Source organism: Miniopterus schreibersii (assembly GCF_964146895.1).
Source record: "Miniopterus schreibersii genome assembly, chromosome: 6".
Taxonomy (NCBI): Eukaryota; Metazoa; Chordata; class Mammalia; order Chiroptera; family Miniopteridae; genus Miniopterus; species Miniopterus schreibersii.
In genome coordinates, this window is record NC_138107.1 from 69,623,012 (window position 1) to 69,640,052 (window position 17,041).

A 17,041-nucleotide genomic window follows, 5' to 3' on the forward strand; every position below is an offset into this window, starting at 1 on the left:
AGCTAGGGCGGTCAACTGAACATTTCTTTTCCTTTTCCTCAAATTTTTATAAAAGAAAAACAGCTTGGTATCCTTTTAGGTGGAGTTAAAAATCACTCAGAAAATAACAAAACAAAAACTTATCACTTGGGACTGCCGTCTAAAATTAAAACTACTCTCAAAGTCTCCAGCAGTTCTCTTCATCATCTACTTCTAAAGCATGCGTTCTGCTCAACATTAGAATGGAAGCACAATTCTTTCAAAATTTTCTCTGAATACTGGTAAATATTCACTTTGTAGGAGACCTTAGATTACCTTTCCCCACCCTTCATAATAACAATAATTAGCAGTAAACAGCCCAACTTTTCTAATGCCACAACTTTTTTTAAGTTCCTAAAAGTAGGTGTAAGTCAAATTTAGTGGCTTTTATTTTTTGGAAATCAGTATCATTAAACTGCCATTCATTCTTCAATAACTGATGACTTGCCTTAAACCAGGCCCACATGAACACCTAACAGCTGCCAGGAGTCCTTATGATTACTTTAACCCAAAAGTGCACAGAAAGCCAGTGCAAAGTAAAAAGCAATCCCTGTTTTATGCTGACTCTAAGTATTAGGACGGCTGCAAGAACAGTATCCAGGCTGTGACGTGCCTTTATGGCATGCTTAGGAGGTGGTTCAGCCAAGAGGCACTGGGAGAAGGGGCGGGACATGTGTGACATGATGACAGGCACAAAACTTAGAAAATAAACATGATCAACTTCAGAGCGAAAACCTGAGGTCTTTACCTGGTCATGATCAATATCTGCATCTCCTGTGATCACAATGCGTTTCTCAATTCTTGTTTCAGATATTCCACCTTTTATAGTCTAAAGGTCATAAAGAAAAGAAGGGGGGAAACAGTAATCACTAAAGCTGTTTATATATAATCAGAGAAAAAAGATGGAACACACCCAGACCTTCTGATCATCGTGAGGCAATGCACACTGAGAGGGGAAGGCTGAAGTGCCGGAAACTTCCCTTATTTTTAAGCTCGGTGGGGAATCCTGTTGTTAAAGTTGTAGCATTTGTAAGTGTTCCTCAACTGAAAGCTACCTTGAAACTAATTTATCAAGATTCAGGTGACACTGAGAGGGAACAGCTGCCATTTAATCCATATAGTTCCACTGGAAAATTCTGTTATAACTTCCTGAGTCTCTTCATTCTCAATTGGTCAGTTTTTGAAAAGAAGAAAGGAACAGTAGTAATTGTTTGGTTTATGTAAAGTTACAAGAAATTCTAACAATTTCAGTATCTTCTTTAGGTTTGGGAAATTGATGTTATCATTTTGTCTGCTTGATTCTCATCATACAAATCTATTTGGTGATTGTGTCCATTTGGTTTAACGCAATAATAGAAATAGAGAGGATCTGGATTTGGTTGTATGAGGGTGATATATTCACTCAATGATCTGATTACAGCCTTTGCATGTAACTGTACAGTGGATGTCAAGCATGGCTGAACGAAGGCTCGGGACCTGCGGGCAGGAGCTCCTAGGTGAACTGCCACACAGTCACTGGCTTAGAGCAGCTAATAGAACCTGGACCATGAAGAGATCATATGCCTGTGGCATTCTAAAGAGACAAGGGGCAAATTCCACACAGTCTTGAGAAAGCACCCACCCAACTTTGGAATTCTAATAAATTTACACACCAAATCACAGTGACTGCACTGTATCATACAAAAGAAGGCTATCACTAGCCTTAATAACTGGATGGGCTTTAAAATGCTCAGCAATAACATCTTTCATTTATGTGGCATTTTTTAATTTGTAGTTTTTTGTTGAAATAGGGGATATGGGGTGCACAAAGGAGATGTTTAAGACCTAACCAAATGGAAGCACTAACCAAATGTGAGAAGTAGAAGCAAATGGAAGTGCTAGGAAATAAAACTGGAGTTAGAAATCTGATGACTGCGGCAAGCTTCAGAATCGCTGAGATGACTTCTTAAAACACACCCGGGGTTTCAGTAGGTCTGGAGGGGCCACACTATACACACTTCTAACAAGTCCCCAGGTGAGGCTGCTGCTGCTAGTCCAGAGACCACACCTTCAGAACCACTGGTCATATGGTGTTAAACAATCAGAGAATGATCTAGAAACATACCCCAAGCGTTCAACACACTAGCATCTTAAATCAATGAGGGAAAGTTTGCATTTTTTGAAGAACTTGTTGAAAATGCTGAATGATAGTCATCATTCACTTTGTACTTACTAAACCCATGCTTCCACTTTTATTAAACTCTTTCTGTTCCTGTAGCTGTCTTAGGCATAGCTATTCATAACATATTTTTACCCCCTTTGCACTTTACAAATTGCAATTTGATTTAAATACACTTGTCAATGGAGTGCAATTTCTTGGATACTTTAAATGTCTGCATCTTTATTCCACTGGCACTGTCTATTACTCTGAAGTGTGTACAGGAACAAAGAAACAATTCAGAAAGGATCCTGTTTGCAATGCACCATCTTCTCCCTAGAATTCCCCAGGATTGCCTTACCTTGGTGATGTGTGTGGTTGTGGTTGTCGACACGGAATCAGATGTGATGGTTTGTGCGGTCAGTAACGTGCCCGAGTCACCAGAAGCCCCGCCATCAATCTATGGATAGTTGGGGGGGAAATACAAAGCAATGCTTAACTTCCATTATGTCGTCAGAGAAAGCCCCTTCCCATCGAACATGCATCTTTTAAAATCTTTGCAGTTGGCAGAAGATGCTATCTGCCTTTTCATGTTTATAGTGGTAATTTACTGACCAGGATGGCTGGCATTTAATCAGAGTAAAATCAAAGTCTAAATGCACCATGGAGAAGCAAACCCCGGACACACTAGGAGAGAGAAAAAAGGAAGGCTGGAAGTAGGAGGTAGGACTGAAAGCTATCAGGGGTCATGAGAGAATTTGACTGAAGGCCATTTATAGTAGCTTGAAAAAGAAACCAGATTACTAGGCAGAGAAGTTTCCACAGTGACCAGAAGTGCTGGTTTTGTTGTTTAAAAGCACAGGTTGAACAAACGTAAAAATAAACGTTTTCTCAGATTACTAAGCAACAGAACCTAACTAGGATAGAGTAACTAACATGATTTAGTTATTTGCTTTCTTTAGATTTTTAAATGACATTTTTCCTATAAGTTTGTGTGTTGTGAGCATATATATGAAGATACATATTTCAATAAGTATGCATGCATGTGCTCTCTCTTTATATACATATATCTCATATATAAGTCCCATGCAGATATCTAAATAGGTTTTAACTTGTTTGCTTTGATACTAGAAAAGGTAGAAAGTTCTCGAGTTTACTGGCAGAAATAAAGCAAATTAATAATTTTAGTTTACATTAAGATCATAAACTAAATGTTAAGATCAGCATATATATTTGCTTCCTGTTTCCTGACACAGGGAAATAACCAGAAGGCCCAGAGCCTTTCTTACTGTAAGTTAAGAGGAAATCTCTCTCGAACTTGGTTCATGCAATGTATTTCTTTACATAGAAGCACATGATTACCTGCTCTCCCACCACACCCGCTCACCAAAAACCTGTCTGTGCTCATGAGGGATCTATGCACATTTAAGACAGCATATCTAAAATAATTTTGAGGAATTTTCACACATATACACATTAAATGTTTTAAAAAAATACTTCGAGGGTAAAATCTGCCATCTTTCACCATGGTATAATCCTACTATGAACACTAAATTTCTCAGCGGAGAAAAGAGTTGTACAAATTTCAAAACAGTTCCATTTTGGAATGATAAATACTTTCTCTTTTTCTGTTACCCTTAAAGTTAGTTATCTTAATGCTTATTTAAAATATTTACAGAATCAATGTCTGAATACCTAAAATCAAACACACAAATTTGATTATTTAGACACAGTATCACATTTACACAAGAATGATGAAATTAAGTCTTCAGAAAATAATCTCATGTCAAGGAGAAGCAGAAATGTGTGCACATGTGTGTATACTTGCAAGTAAGAGTGAGCTGACTGCATCTGTCTTCATGGGGGGGGAGAAGGGGATGCCCAAATCCTACTAATCCACAAATTGTTATCATATCTGATAAACTCTGTAAGATGGTCTGTTTCCCAAGTGTACATAAACAATCCTGGACACTTCAAGCCAGAAATGGCTTATGATAATATGAACAAGATTGGTACCGCCCATCTTCAATAATCATGTGTATGCTCCTCCCTATAATTACTGGGTCACCAATTTGATTACAGTTCTATGTCTCAATCTCAGAAGCAACATAGCAAGTTATGTTGTTGAAGTACAATTATGAATGGAGATGTAAAAAAGCTACATCAAAGTCAGAAACATGTAAACTAGAAGACAGAATGGAAGAGAAACAGACTAAGTAAAAGAGAACTCAGTCCAAATCTAGGGCTTTTGTACCTGTGGAGACTCGTATGTGATGGTTTTGGTCTCCGTTTGGACAATAGGGACTTCCTTGGTGGAGATTTCTGTCCTTTGTGAGGCACCAGAAATTGTTACCATCTCTGTCTTTACCACGGGTGGCTGAGGTGGGAAGGAAGGGAAACATAAATTCTAGAGGTAATGAAGTAAAAGTACTTAATGGAGCCTTCACAAATAATTGTAAGAAATATATTTATCCAAACACACACTCATGCATAAAAGAAGAGAGTAAAAGTGAATAATCTAAAACAAAAGGCACAAAGGAAAAACACTTCCTTCAAGTATCATAAATATATACATACATTATATGTATGTGTATATATACATAAATAAACTAGCATAACGGCCCCATAAATTATGATACGTTTCAGATTACGATGGTCCAAAGTTACTTACGTGTCAAGCTGGTATACAGTGATATATATATATATATAAACTTTAGCTTTGGGCAAGTAATGATAAATTTGAAAAGAAAAAACAGAATAAACTACGTGAAGTGACCTGCCTTGATTTTCACTGCAGCTTAAAGAACCACCTGGTTTGTGTGAAGGCCCATTGCCTTTAATTGGTGCACCATCTAGGTAGGCTAAGATTTGCTCTTTAAAAAGGCTTTTCTGCCCTGTTGACAAGGAGATTCCATTTTCAGAAGGATTATCTTCAAGTATTATTGTTTTCAATTACACTTGTCTAAAACTCGCAGGGTTTCTTCTGTACTATATAAATTAAATTGTTACATCCAGGATTAGTCCACCGACGCTGCATTAATGCTTTGAACAATTAAAAACATGAAAGGAGAGGTTCACGGCCCATTACCATTGTGGTCTGCTGAGCATGTATGTTTAGTACAACGCCAGACTACATACTACCACCAAAATACTACAGTACTTTCAGAGAAAATTCCCAAGTGTGATGTATGGTAAATGTGGAAAATACTAGTTCAGAGCATTCCATGACTCTTGCAAACGTGTTCTCTGAAGAGAGCCAGGAAGTTTAAAAGTGACATAATAAAAATCCATTTAATTATTTCAAGACAAAGTCATTTCAAGATTTTTCAGCTCATCAAAGAGAGCAAATATGGATTATCCCTACACTGTGGGCAGTTCATTTTAGAATGAAGACACATTCACCTGGAAGGAAGCCTTCCCTGAACAAAACTTTTACTTCCCATTCAGAGACACTGCACCTAGAGACCAAGACTAATCCAAGAGGGGTGAGGAAAGTTCTTTTTGAAGAGAAAAAAGACTGAGATGCAATGGAGATAATCCACAGAACATATGATCAAAGTGCGAATAATCCAGAATTAATGACAGGACAGAATGAGAAGAGTAATCTACTAAAGTCTAGCCTCTGGCTGCCTGAAAGATAAAGCTTTAACCAAATGATACAGTCCCTGGAACCTAAAAACAGGAATCACAGTGCTGCTCAAGAAATACTGTTTTCATCACTGCCACACGTTGAATTCGGAGCACCCTGGTCATCAGAGCCTGCTGCTATTTCTAAACCTCTCACGTTGAAGAGACAAGGAGCCAAAACGTGAAACCCAGTCACAACAGCAGCACACACTCTCACACTGACCATTTTTCAATAATACTTATACAATTTCCTAATTGAACCAACGAAAAAGGCATTAAGTATGAGGAAGCAGTGCAACTAAAGGCAAAAAGCTGAAAGCATCCAAAACATGCAAAGAAAAATGTAGATGTGCAACAAGAATGAACCGGTGATGCGGTGGCCGCAGGCAAGGCCACCGGATGGGGTGACCGAGCGGCGGTCCAGCAGCGAGCAGCCTTGACCAGGCTGGCGGGAGACACCGAGCAGGGCTCTCCCCTTCCTCCCGCGAGGTCAAGGTCAGACTCTTGCTGAAAAGGCTGAGGGAGGACGGGGAGGACAGGAGAAGAAGAAAAGGCAGGTGCTCTCCACCTGAGAAACAGCTTGAGTTCAGCTCCCGCTCGAGTCTCCCATTTACCTCTGAACAACAAATAATTTGTGGCAAAACATCAATGTCAACATGGGACACCTCTCCGTTAACTCTGTGCCGCTCGTCCTCCGCGTCTTCGCTCCCGTCTTGCTGGAGAGCGCCCTTCTCCGCAGGCGTCTTTGGGGCGGCCGCGAGCTCCGGCGTCGCCGACGAGGGCGCGGCGCTCCCAGCGGCCCCCGCGTGCGCGCCCGGGCGGGCCTCGGGCCCTGCTTCCGGCCTCTCGCCGACCTGGGCCGCGGGGCCGCGCTCCGCCGCCGCCGCCTCCTCCTCGCCCGCCTCCTCCGCTATGGCCGCGGGCCCCGCGCGGCCCGGTCGGTATTCTCCCGCGTCGTCCTCGCTCTCGCTCTCGCTCTCGCCGCCGCTGCTCTCAGAAGACAGGGAGGTGGAGTCCTTCGGGGCCAGGGGCTCCACCTGCCGCAGCTCCCCAGGGCCACGCCCGGGCGGCGGCTCGTTACCGTTCGTGTCTCCCGGGGGCTCGCTGCGGTCTTTCCCCGCCTCCGCCCGCGGCTTCTCCTCCACTACATTCAGAGTCTCATGTGAACTCTGCACAAGAAAGAAGCGGATGAGGGAGAACAAAAGCACGTGAATAGAGGACAGCGACGGGCGCAGCGCTACCGACGGCGGGCTGTGTCATGGAGGAGCGGTGATGATGCGGATGGCTGACTGGAAGGGAAGCGGGACAACGTGAGGGGTGAGCTCAGGCAATGGTGTTAACGGGGGAGGGGGAGAACCTTAACGGCACCGCCGGCTCCAGCGCCAGGCCCTTCGGACTCGGGAGCGCGTTTCTGCGGAACAAAAAGCAACCGAGGACACAAAATCAATACAGTTTTACCTCAACACCCACCAAAACAAACACCTGACACTGCGGAGACAGAACAGGACGGACTGACAGCCACAAAACTTGGCTCAAGGTCGCATGAAAGACAATCAAGACAGAGGCAAAAAGCTTACAAAAGGACACAAAAACACAAAACAGCCAGCGTCTTCCCAAAGAAGTAAAGAGCTTTTATTATAGGTATGCCTATAAGCTCTACTTAAATAGTTGAAAAGGTGGGGGAAAAACTGGAATTATACCAAAGTTTACTGATTATATTTTAAAGTATAAGTTTATAAAACCTGTTCAAAAAACAGTTTCGGTCTTAGACTATACAGCCTTCCTGATACCCTGATTCCGAAAGAAATATAGTATTAATAAGATGGAACCTTTGTTTGGTTAAAAACACAGCTTCCACTGGCAAAATTATAGTTGGTCTCAAGACAACTATTAACATAAAAATGTTGTTTCAGAAATGGCTAACATCCCATCTGTACTAGAGATCAGCAAAAGGGGTATCATGACATCAGGGTGGATGTCAATGACGCCGCCAGGTGTTTTCTCTTAGAGTTTAGCTCCTCCACTAGCACCTTTGAAAACCGAAATGAACCAACTTTGTTATCTGAGATGCTCACCCATGCCCCCCTGCAGACGTCTACTTCCGGGAGTAAATTTACTCCTGTTCAGTTACAGTACCTAAATGTTCATTATTATTGCAGGTCAGTGAATTATTATTATTACTTAACTTCAAATGGTAGGATGGGTTCTGCCCAAGTTCAGGGAATTCCTTAGGTTCATTCCAAAAAAGGAAAACAATTATTTCACTGAATATGGCAGGCACCTCAAGTTTTTCCATGTAAAGAGAATTTTTTAAATTATAAGCATCAGAAGATGCCTGAAAGACATTTGGGCTTTGAATACTTTTAATTCTGCAAAGCATACTCAGTTTCTATACTTGGTGGAGGGCTTCCCTCCACAGAACAACTCCAAATCTAGGCATTAGTGGTTTAAATGATTCTCTGAATCGAGTCAGATTTGGGGGGGGGGGGGGGGGCAAAAGCAGCAGGAGAACATCCAATCTGTATCCTTTCCTTATGTCCAAATTCAGTCCTTATTTCATGAGTGTTTCTCCCAGGAAGAATTAATTTCAGCAATGATAGCACTGAAGGGAAGGGTTCCCGAATATCTCAGAAATAAAAATCACTCTCATATGTGGCTTTTAAAAACGGGAAACAAAGTAAAATGCACCTCAGGCAACTGTGAGGAGGGTGAGGAAGAAAGCGGTTCAGGAGCACTACAGTTCACAGCAGTGCCCTCTGCTGTCCGAGTGGTGGCTGAGGTGAAGGCTTTCGCGCTACCAGAAAAGCCCTTCCCACTAAACAAAATTGATGTTATCTCCTCTTCTAGGCTCTAGAGGTCAGAAAAGGAAGAGCAAAGAGTTAGTAAGTTGGAACAGGCAGCAGTGACCTATTAAAACGAAGGAAAGGTTACACAAGAAAGAATCACAGGACAGTGTAAATTGCAAGAAAGGCGAGGATTCATTCGCAAAGATTCTGCAGCAGGTGCAGGTGGCGGTTTCCCTGAATGCCAGCTTTCCGCCCTGCTTGAGAACCTGTGATAGCTCTAACCTGTGAAAAACAGCTAAAACTACTTGGATTGTCACAAAAGTTTTCATTACAAACTGAGCATGACCTACCCTCATCAGACACTATTTTGTATATTCTTGAGGTAGCTCTTCAGCGTAAGCCTTCTGCACAGAATGGCCTCTTCAGTGGCCCCTACCTGCTTATTCCTGTGTCATAGCTTGGGTGGACCCATCCTCCTGCCTCGTGCCCTTCTGAATTTTGTCATCTGTCTGAGGTATGCCTAAAATTCCATATTTTGTGCCTGCCCTTCCCTAACCATTCCAGCTCCTACAATCTCTACCCTTTTCCACATTACTTTGTTCACAAGTGATCTGATTGCAACTCACAGAAATTCCCTCAGACATGCTAAGTATGCCATGGAATGAAGAAATAGTACTCCCCGCCCCCTCAGTAAGAAACAGGTAAAGAAAAGAATTCTAAGTAGAAAGAAAAACTCAGAGGTAAAAACTCAGTGAACAATGTTAAAATCATCTGTCCCTGAAAAACTAGTAAGGCAAATGTCATCTTCACATTTCTGGCCCTTAAGCGATGGCCCCTAACCTGCCTGAGGGCACAACAGGAGAGTTGAGGACTGTCCCAGGCACCTGGAATGCCAACAGCAAAGAGTCACCATGAAGCTCCGCCACTGCCAGAAGTGTGGAAGAATAGTTCCTAATAAACCCCACTGCTCATAGAGCTTAAAGATGATGGATGGATGGATGGATGGATGGATGGATGGATGGATGGATGGATGACATTTTAGGGATGCCCCTTTTGGGACAGTATGCTAGGAGTGAGGAATAGGGGCAATGAGATGAAGAGGGCGAGGTATTTGCAACATTCAGGGGAAATAAAAAGCTTCTGGACTAATTCATTTTAATTATAATCTCCATAATTACGCAACATCCCTAGGGTTGAGTTGGCGGAGAGGGTGTCCTTCCTGGTAAGAGATCACTGGGGAATTTAAGTAAGTGCCGTGCATTTAATTATTCAATAAAATATCTTCAAAAGTACTTCAGAACTATAGTCTATAATCTCTACTAGACTCATGAGAGAATCTTGTATTATATGAGTTTAAGTATGTCATAATTTTCAATACATAAGAGGATATACAATAGTTATTTACCTATTAAAGACTAAATGATTTGATTTCCAGTCTTCTGCTCTATTCTCAAAATTGTTAGTATTCAAACTGAAGCTATTTTGAAAGTTAAATGCATTAACTTTCAAACAAGAAATTATTACTGTTTTATAGAAATCTATAAAACCCATATTACAGAAATTTGGAAAATGTGGTGAAATTATACTCATGCATAATTGTTTTTATTTTACATTTCTTTAAGGATTATTTCTTTGATTAACTTAAAGATAATAAAAAAAACCCTGCAAAATCAGTAGCAAGATGAACATGCAGCAAAGACAGAAATTTTTAAGACATCCTGTTAAAGGTCAAAACACTGCAGTAGACTTAACTACTCATATACTTTGAATTAATAGTAGTGATATGTTATTTGGGGGGAAAGACACACTGCACGCGGTAAACCAATAAACGTTTGTTGGGAGAGTGGATGAATGGATGACTGCGGTTACAATAATGCATGTGTATGTCAAATAAGTACATATCTTCCTGCATGTGCCAGAGCGGAAAAGAACAAGAAAGAAGCAGTAACGTCAAGTGCAGATAAACCGTTCTGGAGCTTAACAGTGGGTAAATCCCAGGTTTAAATTTCATGAACTGTCCCTTTAAGGTAACTTCTACAACGTATTTTATATTGTACATTCCTCAACCATGACATCCAGAAAAACGATCACTGTAAACCTCTTCAACAAAATTCCAAGGTTTCCTGCTACAGAAAGTACAAGGGCATTACTTTAAACTGAACAAATCCACCGTTTGACTTGCTTTTGGAGGTGAAAGTTTCAAGAATACATAATTTTTTAAAGTCATTTTACACAGAGTCTAACTGGCTTTGGACTTCACGCTAACATTTAAATACATAAATAAGCCACTTGGTTTAGCTTTCTCATTTGCAGGATTGTGGAAATATTTACTCTCAACTACACCTCAAATTCCCTTAGGGCAAGACTTCATCTTCCATTTCTTCTGCCTCCTTCTCCACCCCACTGGATGTTCTGATAAACAATGCTCTCTGCTGATTTACAAAATCAGACTTTTGTGGAAGGGAAGCACTTATTACCGATCTCTGCTCTCGGTCACATCCCCTGTATTCCAGTCCTCAGCCAGCAGCGGAGGCGTCTCCGTCAGACCCCATTTAAAGCTCTCCAGTGGCCTCCCATTACTCCTGGGATGCAATTCCAAAATGTCAAAATGGCCTTTCAGACCTGACAGGATCTGGGGTCTCATCTCCTTGACTTTCCCTAAGCCCCTGGTGATTTGCTCTTTCGGTTCCCTAAACTACCTCCTGCTTGGGCTGTTGCATGTGCTCTTCCCTGTGCACGGAAAAACTTTCCCATCTGCCTCCTCCTCATCGAGGTCTCAATTTAAACGCCAACTCTTGCCAACCACAATGGGTAAAACAGCCCTCCCTATCACCTTCTAACACAAAACTGTTTCATCTTCAACACCGACTTCTTTAGTACCCCGCATTTTCTAATATATACATGTCCACTGGCTGTCTCCTCCAACAGACTCTAGGCTCTCTCGTCCCACCAGTTAACTGGCTGACCAGCTAGCTAAGCAAAACCAGGAGAAAGCAGATAAAGAGTGTAAAAGCAACAGAAAGCTAACTTCTTGGCAACACCAGATGTTTCGTATATGCGAAAGCACAGAGAGATCCGACGGGCTGCTATGGTACACCAAAATCTTTTTTTCCCATTGAAAACCTTAAAAATGAAAATTCAAAAGGTTTCCAAATAATAATTAGTAAGCTAGTAACCTAAATCGCATATAGTTTGTTTTAACACCACCACAGTGAGCGCAGCGTTGTACAAACAGTGCATTTTCACATGAAAGCAGTTTCCCGACTGCCAGCCACATATGTCAAAATTGGGGGTCATTTATTAATTAATCAGTTGATATGTCTGCATTTGAAGTTGTGAATTTTGAAATTAAGTACATCTGCAATATCTCACCTAATGATCCTCTGTTTCTATACATGGAGATTTAACTTTTTAAATGCTTGAAAATTATTTCCAAAAAAATTTTAGATTGATAAATAAGAAAAAAAGAGTATCTTATGGCTGTGGAAAGAAATAAAATGAAAAGCGGAGAAAGCAAGAGTAGATCCAAGGATGCCAGGTGAACACCTTGTCTGCCTCCTGGGCTTTTTCTTCAACTGTCCGTGTTGCCGCCATCTGATGCTTCTCCTTCATGGATAAAATATCCTTGAAAAGATGGTCTCCTTTTCTCTATTGTTTTAAACAATAGACATAATCAACAAATAAGACAAGTACATCACATCGACAGCAACACAAACAAAACAACTGTGTGGATCAGCGGAACACACCAGGTGAAGCAGCACATACAGGGAGGTCAAAATCTTAGTGTGTCAGATACTGTTTCTCCAGAAAACACAATACTCTAGAGTCAACTGCTGAAATATGAACGTTAAGACCTTCGGAAAATCTAAAATGAGAAGTTATACACAACTTCATAAAACCCTACCATGGTGTTTTACATCTTAGTATTTTCAAAGGTTGTTATTTTGGTTCAGCAATTATCTTTGCTCATTTGTTCTTAAAGAGCTATTTTACTTTCACTGTCACAAACTTAGAAACTTAAAGAAACTAACATATTTGCTTTTTATGAAAAGGTTAATAAAAATAGCATGAGACTATCTTCCTAAATCAAATGTGTACAATCTGGCAACACTCAAACCAGACTGTCTGATGAACTTATGGAGAAGTGAGAGGTGTAAGGAAAAAGGGAAAGATGAGTTGTAGGGTTAAGACCTTTATACACTTTTTAAACTGTGTATTAAATATAGCCAACTCACTGTCCCAAGTATAACAAATGAGCCCATGGAAGTTCTTGGATGATAATAGAGAGTTTGAGAGCATCAGAAAAGAACAGATATAGATGAGAATGAATGGAGAAATACTCTGCGAATATATTCTAAAGGCAATACATATATTGATGAGGAGAAGTAGTCAAGGAAAGAAAAAGTGTTATGGTTGAAAATTTTTTTAAAACACTAGTGAACATTTCATTACTAGGACGTTTCAGTATTAAGTTGTATAACATTTTGCAAGTTTTCAACAAGGCTCATCAATCTTCAAAACTAAGTTTAACTCATTCTCCTCACAGTAATTACCTTAAACCACTCTAGATACAGTCTACACTAATTATTAAGCAAACTTTATTTCAGAAGTCAGTATCTGAAAAGCTTACTAAATACCATATAATGTCAGTTTCTAAGTCATCCTATATAACAATTAATTGCCACTAATTTACTTTAATAGTTATTCTGAAACTATTTTAAAACTCATACACTTTACCTAAGAACTAGGTCAATACGTATTACATTGTTAATGAATATTTAGTATTTTAAAAAATTGTTAGCAATTACATTTAAAAAAAACAACTGGGAACATTTTGTAACTAGCAACCTGAGTGTTACTGAAAAGCTGGAGACATACAGCCAACGAGGAGCTCATGACATACCCCGTGCGTCTGCAGGGACAGAGGTGTGATACGTCGCTTTTCCCATTCATTAGGGCGCGGCTCAGGTGTGGACTCCATAAAATTGCGCTTGAGTTCACTAATGCTAGCCTGATGTTTCAGTATGTCCTCCTGGGCCTTATCCAGGTCCTAGCAATGTGTAACGTAATCAAGGGGGGGAAATCCAAAAGAAAAAAACCCAGTAGGACAAAAATAAAAAATAAAACCAAAAAATAAGACAAAGCAAACTTACGATTAAAAAAAAACATAGTAAAGCAAGAAAAATGCCAAGTCTCAAAAGCCATATTATCATCTATGAATAACCTTAATGAGTTCCTCAAAATTTGAAAATAAAGCCAATGTGCAATTTTTTAATGACTCACATTGTAAAGGGTTCTAATGTCTTCTCTGTTTAGAATTTTTATGGAATAACTATTCACATTATTAGAAGGAAGTCATGGAACTAAGACTCAAAATGACTAATAACTCTTCTTCCTAATAGTTGGATTTGAAATGCAGCCTATGACTTTGTTCCTGTAAATTCACCTTTCTGATTAGGGCTACTACTAAAGTTGCTTTCTGTGAACATATTAAATCAAGTAAAAACAGAGAATGTGGACTCAAAAGCACATTTGGCCTGACGGGAAAGCCAATCCAAGATCATCTACCAAAAAGAGGGAGGGTTAGGTTTAGGGTGGAGCAAGGATTGACTTTTTTCAGAAAATTCCAGCACTGGCTTTTAATCCTTAAGGAAGAAAAATAACAGCTCCCATAGGCTGCTTGTATTTGATTTCTCCATAAAATAAGTGACCCTCATACCAGTTTCATGTACTTGCATTGATTTTTCATTGCAGTAGGCCCTAATGAACAGTATTTGTGGGATTTTTTATATTGGCCCTGATAAACTAGTATTTGTGGGAATTAAAGCTAGTTATTGTTCAGGAAATGGTCTTAACTGAATTTTAAATGTTTTCTTACATTTCAAAAATCATGGGGGCCACCTGTTGATTACAGCTCTCATCCCACTCCCAGAGGAACAGGTCATGCATCTGATAAAATTAGATATTCCATATTCATGCACAAGCATAGTTGCTCATCTATGAGCTTCTACAGCCATTTGCAAAAACTCACGAAAATCTAAACATCTTTACATGGCATGGAAAAATGACTGTGGCTTGAGATCAGGCACATTTCTTGTATTTGTTCAAAGCAATGTTATGTATTACACTTTAGAGCATTTTAGTAAGTTATGCAAAAATACATTTCCAATAATTACCAAAGCTGCCAAAAGCAACCAAATTGATTAGTTGGATTACTGAGAATTGCAGTTCACCACTAAATACATTGCCATGTACTGCCCTAAATAAGGAGAAAAAAAGTTCTCGTGTGACGCAGGGAATGTAATTTACATTCCTAAATGGGTAGCTAGGGTTTTTTTTCCCTTTTTTCTTTCATTTATTCTTCCTTCGTAATTAAAACAATCCCATTAATTAGCATACTTTCCAACAAATATTTTAAGTGGACCACATTCCTAATTACATGGATTTTAGTGCCAATGCCCACCCCACCCCCAAAATATTGTGGACACAGATCAATGGTAAAATGATTTAATGCCAGATCAACAAATACCTGTTCTGGTTAATGTATATGAAGGTGGGATCATGTTACTTCAGATTCCATGCCCTGGAGATGACTCATTAGGAGAAAATAAGTTTACTTGTAGAACTTCATGATCAATGGCTAAAAACTCTATTCGTTGGATGAAATAGAACTTTTTTTCCCAGTTGTTACTTTGAGAACTTCTAGTAAATACATTCCTACCTAAGCCACTTTAAAAGAACAAAGTCGGACTGGTAACATGCACTCCCGAGCTGAATGTCCCCCATGCATTTCATGCACCGTGCTTGGAAAAAGTTGCCAGCCAGCCTGTGAGTGACCTCCCGTCCACAGCAGCCTGGCAGCCATCAGGACAGTTGTTTTCTTAAATGATACAAACCTCCAACATTAAATTGCTATGTCTGACATAAATATTATCCCCTTCTACTCTCAAGGAATTTTTCTGTGAAATTAAATCACACACAGGGGGGAAAAAAGCAAATAAACATAAGTGTATCAATCAGCAAGCACCAGAAACCACCTAGAGTTGGACAGTCTAAGACATTAAAAGTAATAAAAATCTTAAGGACCTAAAGCCACATCAAGCAAAACTCACAAATAAACCCTGACAGTGAGCATCACCCCACACACAATAATAATGGCAGGCAGCAGCCACCAGGTTTTAACTTTGGAGAAAAAATATCCACCTCCTCCAGCTGTGTTTCCTCTTCTTCCATCTTCACCTGAAAGGTCATACAGCAAATGGCCAGAAAACTGAAGTATTAGTGGAAACTCCACCATCGGTGCAAAGAAGCTATATTTGAACTTCAACGGTGAACCAGCATTACCAACCTTTATTGAGTGGCCCTCAGAAGACGCAGAATATTAAGCCACTTGGTCTTTCTTCACCTACAGTGTTGTATAAATGATGGAAATGATCCTTTGCAAAGGTGGAATGAAGAATGGAAGCTTCACTCTTTCTCAGGCCCTACATTCCATGCACTGCTTTTGAATATATATATTTTTTTACTCAGGAATGAAAATAGGAGAGTGTAAAAATGGCATAATTCAGTTATAATTTGAAATGTCTAAATCAACTAGTGATAAGGGCAAAGTGTAATTCTGTAAATTTGGCTTTTGCTTTATGTCAGGGACAATTGGTCACCCTATTATTCAGTTTTTTAACAGATTTCTTTCCAGGGGGGAGGGACTGGTTTACTTTGCTACATTCATGTTAAAATGGTGGGTATTTAAAAATGTTCCCTGAAATATAGCCACTTTTTTTTCCATAAAATCCTTTAAACAAGAATCGTTTTTCATAATAGGACAATTTTCAGTGTCTAATGTCCCAAAAGAATAAATTTGTAAATTGAAAACTAGCATAAATACTGATGACTACTGACTCAAGGACAGAAATGGCAAGGAAAAAAAACTGATTCTGATACCAAAGGAAACTAGTTTAACCTTTACATGTTAATTGACAGCAAGATCATATATTCTTTTTCTTCTTTACTAAAATAATAGTGTCCAATCTGAGAGTTCAAAATGCTTTTTTTTAAAAAAAAAGTATTCAAGTATTTTTGAGAAGTTAGCAAGGAACTAAGAGTATCTTTTTTATCAGAAGGTAAAAATTAGACACAGCCAATAATCTGTTAAGAATTATCTTCCAATTCCTTGGACAACATTGAGTTCTCTGAAATGTCCATCCGCAGGTAACTAAGATTTGTGGTTTCTCCCACAATGCCTAATCATAGCATTATCTTCACATTTCTCTTTAGGTTTGCTCTAAATTTTGAGACTTACTCTATGTATTGACAGTAACCACAGGATATTGAGAAACTAAGTCACCAGACCACATTTTACAAAACAATCAAAAACGTAATGCACACGTTAGCACGGACTGACTAGTAGTGCAGAGGTAGCCCTATAAAGGAATAAAAATCCTCAAACCAAACATCTAATTTTAAATAAAGAATA

General features: G+C 39.6%; 1 protein-coding gene across 6 annotated transcripts in view; it reads right to left on the minus strand.

Moving 5' to 3' along the window:
* EPB41L2 (erythrocyte membrane protein band 4.1 like 2) overlaps positions 1–17,041 on the minus strand; it is a 182,023-nt gene that overhangs the window by 17,833 nt on the left and 147,149 nt on the right. The window contains exons 13-21 of one of the 6 annotated variants that reach the window (XM_081141168.1): positions 15,465–15,527; positions 13,472–13,618; positions 12,115–12,216; positions 8,471–8,632; positions 7,140–7,193; positions 6,397–6,951; positions 4,410–4,532; positions 2,517–2,615; positions 767–847 (exon numbers count right to left, since the gene is read on the minus strand). In XM_081141168.1, the coding sequence (XP_080997294.1) occupies positions 767–847; positions 2,517–2,615; positions 4,410–4,532; positions 6,397–6,951; positions 7,140–7,193; positions 8,471–8,632; positions 12,115–12,216; positions 13,472–13,618; positions 15,465–15,527 (1,386 nt within the window). The remainder of the gene's footprint in view (positions 1–766; positions 848–2,516; positions 2,616–4,409; positions 4,533–6,396; positions 6,952–7,139; positions 7,194–8,470; positions 8,633–12,114; positions 12,217–13,471; positions 13,619–15,464; positions 15,528–17,041) is intronic. The other 5 variants (XM_081141169.1, XM_081141170.1, XM_081141171.1 and 2 more) reach the window with 5 other exon arrangements.